General features: G+C 42.0%; 1 protein-coding gene across 7 annotated transcripts in view; it reads right to left on the minus strand.

The window, feature by feature from the left end:
• LOC139450011 (phospholipid-transporting ATPase IA-like) overlaps positions 1-17,584 on the minus strand; it is a 125,103-nt gene that overhangs the window by 16,371 nt on the left and 91,148 nt on the right. For 6 of the 7 annotated variants that reach the window (XM_071231629.1, XM_071231626.1, XM_071231632.1 and 3 more), the window contains exons 28-38: positions 15,285-15,362; positions 14,955-15,065; positions 11,072-11,146; positions 9,880-10,002; positions 8,554-8,632; positions 7,774-7,835; positions 7,454-7,510; positions 6,417-6,524; positions 6,191-6,279; positions 1,859-1,957; positions 1,196-1,281 (exon numbers count right to left, since the gene is read on the minus strand). In XM_071231629.1, coding sequence (XP_071087730.1) covers positions 1,196-1,281; positions 1,859-1,957; positions 6,191-6,279; positions 6,417-6,524; positions 7,454-7,510; positions 7,774-7,835; positions 8,554-8,632; positions 9,880-10,002; positions 11,072-11,146; positions 14,955-15,065; positions 15,285-15,362 — 967 coding nt within the window. Of the gene's footprint in view, positions 1-1,195; positions 1,282-1,858; positions 1,958-6,190; positions 6,280-6,416; positions 6,525-7,453; positions 7,511-7,773; positions 7,836-8,553; positions 8,633-9,879; positions 10,003-11,071; positions 11,147-12,701; positions 12,777-14,954; positions 15,066-15,284; positions 15,363-17,584 lie in introns of all 7 variants that reach the window. The other variant, XM_071231627.1, reaches the window with a different exon arrangement.

A 17,584-nucleotide genomic window follows, 5' to 3' on the forward strand; every position in this document is an offset into this window, starting at 1 on the left:
TTGAGGGTGAGCAGATAAGGCTGGAGCTGCTCACCTGACAACAGACATGAGGTTGTCTTTGCTTCTAGAAAAAGATACTTTGAATAACTTTTGGTATATATGGGGGAAAGGTTGATGGGATAAAAGTGAAAAAAATAAATCAAATATATAAATTGGTAAAAATTATGTTAAATAATGTTTTATCTTGAACAAAAGCTAGAGATTCATACAAATAAATAAAATGCCAGTTCCGGTTAATGTAATATGAATGGATTTTTAATTCTAGCTTATCTCTCTTAAAACAAATATTAAGACCATAAATTGAAAAAAAAGCTGTTTTAAAAATATTGAAATAAAGATGTAGAAACAGTGATATTTATTAAAAAAATCAGTTACGTTCTGCACTGCCTGTAAACCAGAAAGGATACTTATCAATATATATAAAACTCATATCACTCCAACCAAAAAGACTTCTGATTATTCAAGACAGTAGGGAAGCCAAACGTTTTCAGTGTGTAAGTGGGATCAGAATTTATCATCCAAAACATGCTTCCACGGAGATGTCGTTTTGGTGAGTTTAACATTCAATTGCATCAAAATGCTGTGCAGACTGTTGTGATGTCATCAGTTACCATGATGCACAACCAAATGACATCCCTAATCTGTCTGCTACTGAAACTGGTTTGCTGGAATTTTTACACTCAAGACACGGGTCTTTGTTGTTTACAAAAGTGAAAAAGTTGAAGAATGATTTGGGATGATAACTAGAATCTAACCCTCAAGTGTTCCAAGCTGAAATACATCAAGACTCGTTGATAAAAGTAAAAATATCCTCACCAAGTCTTGGACATTTTTAACTTTTATCAACTCATCTTGAAATAGTTATCTTGGAAGACCCCTGGGGGAGATTTTCTATATATTATTTGTCTTAAAGTCAAACAAGCTGTTTCCTTAGGATGATATTGCTGATGGTAGATGCCATACAGCCTAGAACATTTTGCGGTAACAAATTGTGGTAACTGTTGTCCTGCACATAGCCTACATTAGCTTCAAGACAAAAGGCCTAAATCCGGACTTGCTTAGCGTGATCAATCTACAGAACACTGTGAGTCAACTGAAAATGTTATGTTTGCACTACACAGCCAACAAACTTCCTTTGGGTCTCTGATTAGCGCCCCAAAAGGGAGATTACTCTAAACTGTGCAGTTCAACTTACGTGGTTGATTTGAAGATGGTGGTATCCTGCCCGCGGACCGGCCGAAGAATGAACATCCAAGAAGCCGTGCTCTCTCTGTTATAGGCCTGGAATTGAAATTTGATAAAAACATGAAAAATGACACATACCCCAATTCCTCACACAACCTGCTCACACCAACATGTATTGGAAATGATAACTCTCAAGCAATTATTCATATCTCCAATGCATTTCTAAACACAATGAATATAAAAATAATTTCCTTCAAAATATGAAATAATACTTCCACTTTCTGTAAGCCTAGCTCTAGATGTTATAAGAGACTGGATATTTATTACAGGGATGAGGGTGGGTGTGTGTGTGCGGGGGGAGGGTGTGTGTGTGAGATTGGTCTTACGCCACCCCCTAATCTCACCATTCCCCTTCCCCTATAAAACTTACCAGTCTCTACTTAGTGTTTTGTGTGAAACCCAACCAGTACCAAGTCTAGATCAATACACATCAAAATATTCAATTTAGAAGAAATAGAGCTATGTTTGCATGGTCATGCTTAGTAGGACTACCAATTGACTCAAACTTAATCTGTAAGGCATTAACATAACATTTTGTGATAAACAATAGTAAAACACGTTCAGAACTGTTTATGTATTTGTAATGGGTTATAATTCTACCATCCACTCTCACCTCTTCTTTTTAGGAGATCCATTCAATATGGCTTCTTTATTAGCGAGCTCCATCTCCTGAACATACTGCCTCTGGGTCTTGAAGTAGGTTCTCCGCACACTGCAAGTTGATCAGATCAATCAGCACAATGGAACACTGTTCCCACTTTCAGAGCAGAACAACACTGTTCCCACTTTCCTGACAGAATAACACTGTTCCGACTTTCATACCAGAACAACACTGTTCCCACTTTCATACCAGAATAACACGGTTCCCACTTTCATGACAGAACAACACGGTTCCCACTTTCATACCAGAACAACACGGTTCCCACTTTCATGACAGAACAACACGGTTCCAACTTTCATGACAGAACAACACGGTTCCCACTTTCATACCAGAATAACACGGTTCCCACTTTCATGACAGAACAACACGGTTCCCACTTTCATACCAGAACAACACGGTTCCCACTTTCATGACAGAACAACACGGTTCCAACTTTCATGACAGAACAACACGGTTCCCACTTTCATACCAGAACAACACAGTTCCCACTTTCATGACAGAACAACACGGTTCCCACTTTCATACCAGAACAACACGGTTCCCACTTTCATACCAGAACAACACGGTTCCCACTTTCATGACAGAACAACACGGTTCCCACTTTCATGACAGAACAACACGGTTCCCACTTTCATACCAGAACAACACGGCTCCCACTTTCATGACAGAACAACACGGTTCCCAATTTCATACCAGAACAACACGGTTCCCACTTTCATACCTAAACAACACTGTTCCCACTTTCATGACAGAACAACACGGTTCCCACTTTCATGACAGAACAACACGGTTCCCACTTTCATACCAGAACAACACGGTTCCCACTTTCATGACAGAACAACACGGTTCCCACTTTCATGACAGAACAACACGGTTCCCACTTTCATACCAGAACAACACGGTTCCCACTTTCATACCAGAACACGGTTCCCACTTTCATACCTAAACAACACTGTTCCCACTTTCATGACAGAACAACACGGTTCCCACTTTCATGACAGAACAACACGGTTCCCACTTTCATACCAGAACAACACGGTTCCCACTTTCATACCAGAACAACACGGTTCCCACTTTCATGACAGAACAACACGGTTCCCACTTTCATACCAGAACAACACGGTTCCCACTTTCATGACAGAACAACACGGTTCCTACTTTCATACCAGAACAACACGGTTCCTACTTTCATGACAGAACAACACGGTTCCTACTTTCATACCTAAACAACACGGTTCCTACTTTCATACCTAAACAACACTGTTCCTACTTTCATACCAGAACAACACGGTTCCTACTTTCATGACAGAACAACACGGTTCCCACTTTCATGACAGAACAACACGGTTCCTACTTTCATACCTAAACAACACTGTTCCCACTTTCATGACAGAACAACAACGTTCCCACTTTCATACCAGAACAACACGGTTCCTACTTTCATGACAGAACAACACGGTTCCCACTTTCATGACAGAACAACACGGTTCCCACTTTCATGACAGAACAACACTGTTCCCACTTTCATACCTAAACAACACGGTTCCCACTTTCATGACAGAACAACACGGTTCCTACTTTCATACCTGAACAACACGGTTCCCACTTTCATACCAGAACAACACGGTTCCCACTTTCATGACAGAACAACACGGTTCCCACTTTCATGACAGAACAACACGGTTCCCACTTTCATGACAGAACAACACGGTTCCTACTTTCATACCTGAACAACACGGTTCCTACTTTCATACCTGAACAACACGGTTCCTACTTTCATACCAGAACAACACGGTTCCCACTTTCATACCAGAACAACACTGTTCCTACTTTCATGACAGAACAACACGGTTCCTACTTTCATACCTGAACAACACGGTTCCCACTTTCATACCTGAACAACATTCTTCCCACTTTCATACCTGAACAACACGGTTCCCACTTTCATACCAGAACAACACGGTTCCCACTTTCATGACAGAACAACACGGTTCCAACTTTCATGACAGAACAACACGGTTCCCACTTTCATACCAGAACAACACGGTTCCCACTTTCATGACAGAACAACACGGTTCCCACTTTCATACCAGAACAACACGGTTCCCACTTTCATACCAGAACAACACGGTTCCCACTTTCATGACAGAACAACACGGTTCCCACTTTCATGACAGAACAACACGGTTCCCACTTTCATACCAGAACAACACGGTTCCCACTTTCATGACAGAACAACACGGTTCCCAATTTCATACCAGAACAACACGGTTCCCACTTTCATACCAGAACAACACGGTTCCCACTTTCATGACAGAACAACACGGTTCCCACTTTCATGACAGAACAACACGGTTCCCACTTTCATACCAGAACAACACGGTTCCCACTTTCATGACAGAACAACACGGTTCCCACTTTCATGACAGAACAACACGGTTCCCACTTTCATACCAGAACAACACGGTTCCAACTTTCATACCAGAACAACACGGTTCCCACTTTCATACCTAAACAACACTGTTCCCACTTTCATGACAGAACAACACGGTTCCCACTTTCATGACAGAACAACACGGTTCCCACTTTCATACCAGAACAACACGGTTCCCACTTTCATACCAGAACAACACGGTTCCCACTTTCATGACAGAACAACACGGTTCCCACTTTCATACCAGAACAACACGGTTCCCACTTTCATGACAGAACAACACGGTTCCTACTTTCATACCAGAACAACACGGTTCCTACTTTCATGACAGAACAACACGGTTCCTACTTTCATACCTAAACAACACGGTTCCTACTTTCATACCTAAACAACACTGTTCCTACTTTCATACCAGAACAACACGGTTCCTACTTTCATGACAGAACAACACGGTTCCCACTTTCATGACAGAACAACACGGTTCCTACTTTCATACCTAAACAACACTGTTCCCACTTTCATGACAGAACAACAACGTTCCCACTTTCATACCAGAACAACACGGTTCCTACTTTCATGACAGAACAACACGGTTCCCACTTTCATGACAGAACAACACGGTTCCCACTTTCATGACAGAACAACACTGTTCCCACTTTCATACCTAAACAACACGGTTCCCACTTTCATGACAGAACAACACGGTTCCTACTTTCATACCTGAACAACACGGTTCCCACTTTCATACCAGAACAACACGGTTCCCACTTTCATGACAGAACAACACGGTTCCCACTTTCATGACAGAACAACACGGTTCCCACTTTCATGACAGAACAACACGGTTCCTACTTTCATACCTGAACAACACGGTTCCTACTTTCATACCTGAACAACACGGTTCCTACTTTCATACCAGAACAACACGGTTCCCACTTTCATACCAGAACAACACTGTTCCTACTTTCATGACAGAACAACACGGTTCCTACTTTCATACCTGAACAACACGGTTCCCACTTTCATACCTGAACAACATTCTTCCCACTTTCATACCTGAACAACACGGTTCCTACTTTCATACCTGAACAACACGGTTCCTACTTTCATACCTGAACAACACTGTTCCCACTTTCATACCTGAACAACACTGTTCCCACTTTCATACCTGAACAACACGGTTCCTACTTTCATACCAGAACAACACTGTTCCTACTTTCATGACAGAACAACACGGTTCCTACTTTCATACCTGAACAACACGGTTCCCACTTTCATACCTGAACAACATTCTTCCCACTTTCATACCTGAACAACACGGTTCCTACTTTCATACCTGAACAACACGGTTCCTACTTTCATACCTGAACAACACTGTTCCCACTTTCATACCTGAACAACACTGTTCCCACTTTCATACCTGAACAACACGGTTCCTACTTTCATACCTGAACAACACTCTTCCCACTTTCATGACAGAACAACACTGTCCCCACTTTCATACCAGAATAACACTGTTCCCACTTTCATGAGACAACAACACTTTTATCAGTTTGTACCAGCGACAGCTGGGGGTTCAGGACATTGACAGCTGAAAGCTCAGGACATGTCCAGGTGGTTTCTAGGAGTTCAGGACATGTCCTGGTGATTTCGAGAAGTTCAGGACGTCCTGGTTGTTTCTAGAAGTTCAGGACGTCCTGGTGGTTTCTAGAAGTTCAGGACATCCTGGTGGTTTCTAGAAGTTCAGGACGTCCTGGTGGTTTCTAGAAGTTCAGGACGTCCTGGTGATTTCTAGAAGTTCAGGACGTCCTGGTTACAGCTGCAGGCTCTGTTTGTGCCATCTCACTTACACTTTCCAGGAGAAGTCTCGGAGGAGGGAGGCGAAGGGGATGATGACAAGGCCGAGCCAGAACACGGAGCAGCCGTAGACGTGACTGTCCTGAAACAGAGACACTGGCTGCATTACCTGGGGTACCATCAGGGTCCGGAGGCAGTTCATCATCAGTTCATGTCTGGTTGGATGAAATGGACTGATACAACATTCAATCTTAGCCTGTGCAGACTTGAACAACTCACCATTCCCAACATCTCTGGAGCCAGGTTGATGGTGGGGAAGACGTGACTGTAGACGACGAGGAAGAGGAACCAGCAGATGATGCTGCCCCAGATTGCCAGGTGGGTCAGCTGCACAAACATACATCACATCATTAAACATTCATTAGTCAACATCAAGCAACAGAACTTGGAATTAAAATTTACTTATAAACCATACAAAAGTCGTCATACTTTAACAATGATTGGTCATAAATGAGCACTGTAACATAACACATAAGTTTATTTTGCATTAAATCTAAATCTGAAAAAAGACATTATGTAATTCAGAAGAATCCATGTGACTAATCCCTTTCTCACAGAAGACTGAACCCACGTAACACAGTAGATTGAACCCACATAAGACAGTAGACTGAACCCACATGACACAGTAGACTGAGCCCACATAACACAGTAGACTGAACCCACATGACACAGTAGACTGAACCCACATGACACAGTAGACTGAACCCACATGACACAGTAGACTGAACCCACATAACACAGTAGACTGAACCCACATGACACAGTAGACTGAACCCACATGATACAGTAGACTGAACCCACGTGAAACAGTAGACTGAACCCACATGACATGGTAGACTGAACCCACATGACACAGTAAACTGAACCCACATGACACAGTAGACTGAACCCACATGACACAGTAGACTGAACCCACATAACACAGTAGACTGAACCCACATGACACAGTAGACTGAACCCACATAACACAGTAGACTGAACCCACATGACACAGTAGACTGAACCCACATGACACAGTAGACTGAACCCACATAACACAGTAGACTGAACCCACATAACACAGTAGACTGAACCCACATGACACAGTAGACTGAACCCACATAACACAGTAGACTGAACCCACATGACACAGTAGACTGAACCCACATGACACAGTAGACTGAATCCACATGACACGGTAGACTGAACCCACATGACACAGTAGACTGAACCCACATGACATGGTAGACTGAACCCACATGACAGGGTAGACTCACCCAGGTCCAGGCGCTTGTCTCCAGCCCTGCCTTCAGACAAACCGTCACCACCACATACTGAAACAAACAATCAATCTCAACAACACAGTCAAGTAACTATCACCAGAAGCATGGGATTCATGCTCATAAAGATTGAACCATGCGAAATTGAATCTACAGGTAACATTGAAAACACAGCATGTTTTTCTCCATCTCTATGACAAACTCTGGTGTTGGTGAAGACATTAACTCAAGATCCTCAAGATCTAGTGCATGCTAAAGGACTCATTTAAAGGCTGCCGGAAGTCTGTACAAGACATGAGATATTGCCAGCTACTTACCGTGTACACAAAGTTCCCCATGAAGAGATAGTCGCCAGTTTTACCATCAGAGAACGCAACATCTGTTGAGATACACAATATTTATACAAATAACCACTGAAAGAAACATTAAACAAGCACACCACAATACATCTTAAGAATAGTAGACAGTTTTACATAGACAAACATCATTTCAGTTGGCAGCGGTGATGTACTTTTGTCTGCAGTCCTACTGAAAGTGTTGTAACTAATCTCTGCATATAAAAGAATGCCAAGCAGAACAGGAAAAAAAGCTGAAATGGTAAATCATCACGTCTAGAGGTGTTTTATCACAAATTATAAATTTTCATTGACCAGATTTGTAATTCTCCTTTTTGTTAACCTATGACATAGCTTCTGACTGCACATAGTGCTAAAAAATTGTCTTTTTTTCCCCAAAAAAACTGTATCCCCTAGAAGGGTGTGTGTGCGTTATGTTTGTGTGAGCACACAGTAGTCGGTTCTTACAACAATTATGGCTAATAGGGTCACTTTGGATGAGTTTACAAACGAAATGTACTCTGTGTACAAAGTGATAAAATTATACCCAGATTTTTTATATTGTATCTTTTTATACCCAGACCACATCTCAGAGTACCCGATTTTGGAAATATCTTGATATTCTTAATTGTAAATGTATCCATGATCGGTTCACAGCGTTATATTGACTAAAATGTCTGTCCGTCCATCAGTCTGTCCGTCCATCCATCGGTCTGATCTTCCCGGGAATCTCTACGGGTCGTGCTGCTGACACATGATTACCTTGCTTCAGCGACAACAACGGCAGCCAGAACAGCAGGATGGAGTGGAAGATGGAGTTGATGATCCAGAACCAGAACACCTGCAACACAACACAACACTCATGGCTCACGATGTGGGCAGCAAGCAGTTGTCAGAATCCACTTCTCTCGTAACCCCGACACAAACTCACACAACACTCATGGCTCACGATGTGGGCAGCGAGCAGAGTCAGGAGCCACGTCCCTCCAAACCCCGACACAAACCCACACAACACTCATGGCTCACGATGTGGGCAGCGAGCTGCTGTCAGCATCCACATCCCTCCAAACCCGACACAAACTCACACAACACTCATGGCTCACGATGTGGGCAGCGAGCAGTTGTCAGAATCCACATCTCTCCAAACCCCGACACAAACTCACACAACACTCATGGCTCACGATGTGGGCAGCGAGCAGTTGTCAGAATCCACGTCTCTCCAAACCCCGACACAAACTCACACAACACTCATGGATCACGATGTGGGCAGCGAGCAGTTGTCAGAATCCACGTGTCTCCAAACCCCGACACAAACTCACACAACACTCATGGCTCATGATGTGGGCAGCGAGCAGTGTCAGAATCCACGTCTCTCCAAACCCCGACACAAACTCACACAACACTCATGGCTCACGATGAGGGCAGCGAGCAGCTGTCAGAATCCACATGTCTCCAAACCCAGACACAAACTCACTAAAGTCAACAATCTGTCCAAACTTAGCCATGATTACATATTATTCAGCTTAAAAGGGATCAAAAGGTTGCTTTTTTTTGTTGTTTAATGCCACACTTATTCCAGTGGGTTCATGTGGGTTATTATTAACAATATTCCAGCTATTTGACATCTGCAAATAATCGAGTCAGGACCAGACAAACCAGTGATTGACATCATGAGCACTGATCTACAGAACTGGGAAATGATGAAGCTAGTCTGACCATCTGATCCAACTATCGCCCCTTATGACAAGCATGGTGTGACGAAGATCAATTCTAACCCGTACCTTCACATGTTTTTATTATGATGCACATAACATATATTTATTTATACCAGTATACCAAATGACTAACACTGAAAATTTTCTAATCAAAGATTAGTCATTAATTACAGACAACATTAATTACAATGAAACAATTTACACTCCAAATCCTGGACTTTATAGAGAATTATAGCGATATTTGTAGCTTGAGGCAAGTAGACTGCAGCCACTACACGGTAGTGCCGATGATTCCAGATCATTTACATCATCTTGAAACATACAACGAGCCAATGTAGTACAAGTAGCCATTGTTTCCTGTTATATATCTTACCTTGACATTGAAGAACCTTCCATTCTGGGTATCCTTGTATAACGTGGGGTTTTTCATCATGGTTTCTGCAGAGCAGTAACGATCAAACAAACCCATCGCCAGTGGGGGCGCCGCTGTGAAGATCTGCCGGTGGGGATTCACACATTATTGATACACACAAGATGTGGGAGAGGTAACAGGTCATATACACACTATAATCTACAGAACTGAAGAGACTTGCTTATCACAAATCCATCTTTTAGATATATCTCATTATTTGACCAATATTTTCAATATTATACTGTGATACCATTTTCAGAATTAAGTGAAGACTCTACTTGTCTTTATAAGCATTTCAAAGTTGAGTATAATTATGGTAAGGAGTATAAGGGATAACAACTACTATATTATACACACACAATGTTTCAGTCTACTTCTTGTCAACATAAGGTGAATGTGGGGCAAGAAGTAGACTGAAACATGGCGGATTTATAATCGATGTCATCCATATTACTCCTGTGATGACATTATACTTGATAAGCCTATCATGATCTGACTCTTAGAAGACTGAAATCATAATCCTAAAACATAGCCATGCAATGTCTATTTCACTTTGATGAACTGTCTATATCTGAATAATACTTGTACCAGTAATACATTTCAACATACATCACTTTGACGAACTTCCAATATCTTACATCCATACACTAATACATTTCAGCATATTTCTTCTATCAACATTGGGGGCAATGACTACAAACATCAAAATAACCTCTTAAACCACAGTACCTGTGTATTAGGAATAAGGTATTATTTATAAATATTTGAAATTTTTGTTTACAAATATTTTGCCATCAAATATTTTTTACATTTCCAAATATCCGAAAATCTAAATCTAAATAACATTATAAATAATATCTTTTTTCAAAAGTTTTCTCAAAAAGAAAGAAGTATAAAAAACTTTCACTTGTCAAACCCTTATCTTCTATATCCCTTCTTAAATCAAAATTCCAGTTATTGATATTTTTTGTTCCAGTTCAAAACAAAACCATTTTATATCTCTTTAAATCAATTGATTTTAAGTTTTGTAATCCCATTGCGAGGTATGACCTTCCTATAATGTATCAACCGAGGTGTATGAGAGGCTGTATAAGGGGGCGTGTCTGCAGTCCTATGTCTACAGTGATCCGACCATGCGGGGCCCGGTACCTACCACATTGTACAGACCAATACTCCACCGCTCAAACAGAATCTGCCCTGAGAAGCCATTCACTATTTGAAACCAAAACTGTCAAAATAAAAATGACGGTGATGCACAACAACGGACATTAACACAGTATAGTCGACACAAAAAATGATGCACATTGCCTAGGATCACATAGAAACTGCCTACAGATAAATTCATGAAATGTACATCACAAAAATTGAAAACAGATATCATGATCAATGTTCTCATGAGGTTTTGTAAATGATGTTTAAAATTACAATTTTTTAAAATGAAGAAATTCTTACAATGATTCCTTAGTGTTTAATGTTTTTTTAAAATAACACAAAAAATGTTCTTAACAGTTTCTTTCTGTCATGAAACAGACATGAAATGAGTTGTTATGAGCGACATGGACTTCTATGTGATCCTGACAGCTATGTGCCTCAGTCAGGGACTGGTGATTTATTATAGGGGTGGTGGGGCGATGAGATTAAGTAAGTGGTAATGAAAATAAAATGACACAGTATAAGAGGGGGTCGCCAAATTTTATCATCACAACAATATGGGGCATGAAATTTTTTTTTAAATTAAATTTTATTATTATTTTTTTATATAATTTGAACATTATTTAATAGAAACTGGGTGGGGTGGCGCATGAAAAAATGTTACATAAAATTTGGGAGCAAGACCAATCTCATCGGCTCACCCCCTATAAGTGATGACCAGTCCCAAACCAAGATGTCTGCCTGGGTACTATGTACGCCTATGTACATGCCAACTACATTGAGTACAGTGGGCTGTACACACTGACGGGGGCTACACTGTACACTGTACACTGTACATGCCACTACAACACATGGGCACACAACAACGGAGTGTATGCACAGGGAACAACACCCTTCTCAGTAATTCACTGTCGCCTCAACTATAAAAAAAATTCTCGCGGTACTATGAAGATGAACACCAATTTGTTGACTCTCAACAGTGGAGTTCAAATTTGATTTGTGTATAGATGAATATTTTACAAGGAAACTCCATTAGTAGTGAATATGAACCAGTTGTGATGAGATATAGGCACAATCTTGGTCTATTGATGTGAGGAGCTTGTTTCCAAAATGGATTTGAGCTGGAAATAGATTTTCAATCTTTAATTATGATTAAGTAAATAAATTAACCCTTTTGCAAGTAACTACTTTCCATTTTAATGGATGTTAAAAATAGAGCAAGATGATGACAGAAACCTCATTATATTAGCATAACAGTCTATTGTTCTAATGCAGGAAGTATGAGCATTATTGTATAAATCTTTTATCTCTAATCACAGAAGCCGATCCAAGATTTTGAAAAGGTGAGTGCACATACCAGTAATACCCATGTCACGGAGTGGCTTGGCCAAGGGCACAGTTAATATGTAAGGTGTCTCAGGGCGTGCATGTGTGCGTGTATGTGTGTGTGTTTGTGCATACCCCTTGCACCCACCCTCTGAACCATATTACCCGACTGAGCACAGACCCTGGGTGTGAGCCCCGGCAGTAGTTGTCTCCCCCTGGTTGTAGGACATGTACACGAAGGTCCAGTCATGCCACAATACTGACACGGACGGAGTACAATGACGGGCCGGCCGGTAGCCACATACCACATTATATAAACCCAGGGTCCACTTCTCAAACAGAATTTGGCCTGAAAACCCACTAACAATAGCAAACCATAGCTGCAAGAGAAGACAGCAGGGAGAAGCATGACACAGTGTAATAGGAGTCGGACAAGGTCCTGAGTCACAGCAAATGCAGTCTCATTAAGGTTTTATCTTAGTTCTTGCTACTGTGAAACAAAGATCTGAGGACATGCCATTACGGGTCACGTCAGAACGACACTTTATCCGACCAATCAGAGCGTCTCTTACCAGCAGACGGTCGGAATGCGCTCGTATCATCGTATCATGCAACCTCGTAACACGGGGTAACACGGGGTAATCCACATGACAATTATGGGTTGTCTGTCATCGTCTATCTCTAGCTTCAGTGGGATACACATTTGAATGGAAGAGGCTTTGCCATCTATTGGACATTTTAGAATGTTTTGTTAAGTTTTCAATTTTTAAATCTAAAACTTTGTCAATATACTTTTCAAAACAAAGTCTAGAATGAAAGTTGCCAGATGGAAACTAGTGCTGTGAACTCGAATAAGCCACTTTCTGACCTACAAAAGTCGATTTCTTGTTACCCCGGTAGTTATTTCATTAGTCGGTCAATGTTTCTTGAAAAATTGTTCTGACATGACCTGTAATGGGATGTCCTCATATCTTAGTTTAGCGGTAGCAAGAATCTAAATCAGATTTTAAGGAGAATGTAGCAGATGCTGAGCTCTCTAGTTTGATGCCAGACAGACTGAGTCAGTGAACGCTGCCACCGTCAGCAATATTCCAGCTAGGTCACAGCGACCTGTTACAAGTAAACCTGGGCCAGGCAAACCAGTGGCTGACAGCATGAGCATCGATCCGAGTTATCCAGGTACGATGACACACTATCAGCCAAGTCTACATTGTGATCACCTGATTTTCATTTTCATCGCCGATTATGACAAGCGTGTGGTGTTAGGGAACTCTTCTAGCCCGGAGTCCCTACAGGAGACTGCACACAGAAAGTATAGCATGATAAGATGAGGACAAGGACTAGGATTAGTAATCAGGTTACAGGAAATCTTGCAGCTTTCTGAAAAGAAACCATTATGATCAGAATCACATCTATTTACACTGTACAGACATTAAATGGGATGTTGAGGAGTCCCCAGATGAGAAATACTTACATTCAGGATATTTTAAGCAAGCAAGGTGCTGTTTATGGGAAAATACACGAGTGTCTCTGCTGTGAAAACTAAACCATTCAGTCAGTGCTGACGATAGAGACACTGAATTAATAGGCTTAGGTGGTTCAAAATAAATGAAAGCGGTTGTATGTTGTTTGACACTGAACTCAGTGTTCCAGTCATATGGGTGAATATTTGAATATGGACCAGACAATCCAGTTCAGTATTGTGAGCAACAATCCACACAGTCGGGGTACGAGGACACACTGTCAACCCAGTAACCGAGCTGGACACTCCGGTCCATTAAGTCGCCTCTTACAACTTGCATAATTTACTAGGGAAACCCGACAGGGGTAAATGAATGAGGGAGTTGAGATTAATGCTGATTGAACAGTTTTTCAGTTTATGACAGCCACTCCGGCCCATCCGTCCCAAAGGCCACATGTGACAATGGTTGCAGTCATCTTGTGAGGTATGGAGCTGACAGACCTTGGCCCATCCGTCCCGAAGGCCACATGTGACAATGGTTGCAGTCATCTTGTGAGGTATGGAGCTGAGAGATCTCGGCCCATCCGGCCCGAAGGCCACATGTGACAATGGTTGCAGTCATCTTGTGAGGTATGGAGCTGACAGACCTCGGTCCATCCGGCCCGAAGGCCACATGTGACAATGGTTGCAGTCATCTTGTGAGGTATGGAGCTGACAGACCTCGGCCCATCCGTCCCGAAGGCCACATGTGACAATGGTTGCAGTCATCTTGTGAGGTATGGAGCTGACAGACCTCGGTCCATCCGGCCGAAGGCCACATGTGACTATGGTTGCATTCATCTTGTGAGGTATGGAGCTGACAGACCTCGGCCCACTTGCACAAAGCGATCTTAGCGCTAAGACTATCGTAAGCCTAGTTGCGATCATCTTAGCGCTAAGATCACTTTGCGCAAGTTGGCCCAGGAATCATGACGGCATGAAACAATGACAAGCAGATCCTGGTAGCTAAAGGGACATAACTTGGCATCTAGACAGCTAGGCCACCTGTGCCCCCTTCAAGGTGAGAAAGGTGGCCGGCCTCCAGCTAGTGAGTTACCTCGATGACGTAGAGACAGATGTTCTTGTAGAAGGAGTAGAGGATGAGTTTACACAGGCGGCTGTAGCTCCATGATCCATGCACCAGCAACAGCTTCTGCAGGAACCGGAACTGTAACACGCAACAGAGAGTGAGTGAGTGAGTGAGTGAGTGAGTGAGTTTGGTTATACTCCACTTTGACTACTACATGTATTTCAGTTAAATCCTGGTGTGTCAGCATGATGGGAGGAAAGCCCAAAGTGATGTGGTTCTTGGTGCAAACTACACACACGAGCAAGCTCTCATATCTCAAGCTAGACTCCCTGCCAGCCTCACACCAGTGGGACGTACCTGTGCGATGGCGTAGTCTGATGCACAGGCAGCTTGCAGCCCCTCCATCCCACTGATGCCCACCCCAACATGGGCAGCCTGAAACACAGAGTGGTACTGTAGCTGCTAAGCCTGTAACAGACGTGTCATCTTCTCCACCCGGAACATGGGAATGAACACCATTAGAGATGCAATAAATATAAGGAAGACATCATATTTCAAAATATTTCTCCATGTGTTGGTTGGTTGTTTTGTTTTTTTGTTTTACACCGCACTCAACAATATTCCAGTTATATGACAGCGGTCTGTAAATAATGGAGTCTGGACCAGACAATCCAGTGATTAATGTCATGAGGATCGATCCACGCCATGCGAGTGAGTGAGTGAGTTAATATTTAACGTCACATCGGCAGTATTTCAGCCATATCGTGACGAGAAGTTATACATTAATGATACATATATTTAGGCTAAATAAAAACCTGTCAACGATGGACAGTACAATAACTAGAATATCACAGATTTGTTTTAAAACTAGTTGACTATGCAGTTGTGAGTGAGTGAGTGAGTATGATTTACACCGCTTTTAACAATATTCCAGCAATATCACGGCAAGGAACACCGGAAATTTGGCTTCAGAAAATGTACGCATATGGGGAATCGAACCCGCGTCCTTTACGTGACGAGCCAACGCATTGACCACCAGGCTACCCCACGGCCCCTCAAATGGGGTTGAATGTCACCTTCAAGATCATTGTACTTACATAGTGATGTGCATGCACATTAGTGTATATGTTGGTGTGTGTGACTGCTTGTACTAGTCCGGGCATATGCTGGTTTTATAGTGCTAGCCCACTGAGATCCCATACTCTATCCAGAAGACCACAGAGGCAGTCCAAAATACACCTGATACATGACATGTATAATAGTGTATGTAACATTCCAGTGTAAGGATACATAAAGAACAACCAGACCTAGTCATGGCATTCATCCACTCAATTGAAGCCATCTCAGCCATAATGTAAATTCTATATTTTTGTTTGTTCAGTGATAACATATATTCTCTACATTTCCCCATGTTCCTATCTTCACAATGTCCCCTGCCATGTCCCGCCATAAATATATTTGTCCATATCCACTTACGTTTACAGATCACTTTATTCACCATAGTAATTCCCAGCTCACTTCCAACTCCCCTCACGTTAAAAACACTCTGTATCATGTTACATTTAAGCTATCCCACAATGCACCATTCTATCCTCTGCTCATGCCCAGTACTATGGACATGACGTCACAATGTTTTCTTATATTAACCCCAACAGCCTCGATATCGTTTACCTATTTCTGTCATTGTCTATACCAGCTGCAGCGATACCCTCCGTCCATCCCCTGTCTCCACCTTTGGGCTATTCGGTTTCTTACATTTATGTAGCAACTGAGGGGCTGGGCTTCACAAGTCATTCCATCCCCTGCATACTGTATAGGAATGGCTTGTGGCACCCAAAGTTCCTTTCTTCCAATTTACAGTCCAGGGCCGGCACGGTCGCAGGACTTGTTCATTATCCGCAGGGTCACTAGCATTCTACCTTTTCATTCATACCCGCAGGGTAACTAGCATTCTACCTTTTCATTCATACCCACAGGGTATCTCTTTTATGTAGCAACCGAGTAGCCCCTAATATATTGCCAATGTTATTAATAAAAAATTTCATGAATCCTATTGTTTTGTTGTTACTGCACAAATTAAAGTATGCTTGAAGCGTGGAGACAAGTCTGACTTCTGATGGTGTGCCTGCTGGTATATGTTATTACCATTTGTGAGAGTAAAGCTTGAGTGGGTTTCCCTGTCTTACCAAGAATCATATGAACTGAAGCTTAAGTGGGTTTCCCTGTCTTACCAAGAATCATATGAACTGAAGCTTGAGTGGGTTTTCCTGTCTTACCAAGAATCATATGAACTGAAGCTTGAGTGGGTTTCCCTGTCTTACCAAGAATCATATGAACTGAAGCTTGAGTGATTTTCCCTGTCTTACCAAGCATCATATGAACTGAAGCTTAAGTGGGTTTCCCTGTCTTACCAAGAATCATATGAACTGAAGCTTAAGTGAGTTTTCCTGTCTTACCAAGCATCATATGAACTGAAGCTTAAGTGGGTTTCACTGTCTTACCAAGCATCATATGAACTGAAGCTTAAGTGGGTTTCCCTGTCTTACCAAGAATCATATGAACTGAAGCTTAAGTGGGTTTCCCTGTCTTACCAAGAATCATATGAACTGAAGCTTAAGTGGGTTTCCCTGTCTTACCAAGAATCATATGAACTGAAG

Source organism: Haliotis cracherodii, unplaced genomic scaffold (assembly GCF_022045235.1).
Source record: "Haliotis cracherodii isolate W230 unplaced genomic scaffold, xgHalCrac1.p SCAF_8, whole genome shotgun sequence".
Lineage (NCBI taxonomy): Eukaryota > Metazoa > Mollusca > Gastropoda > Lepetellida > Haliotidae > Haliotis > Haliotis cracherodii.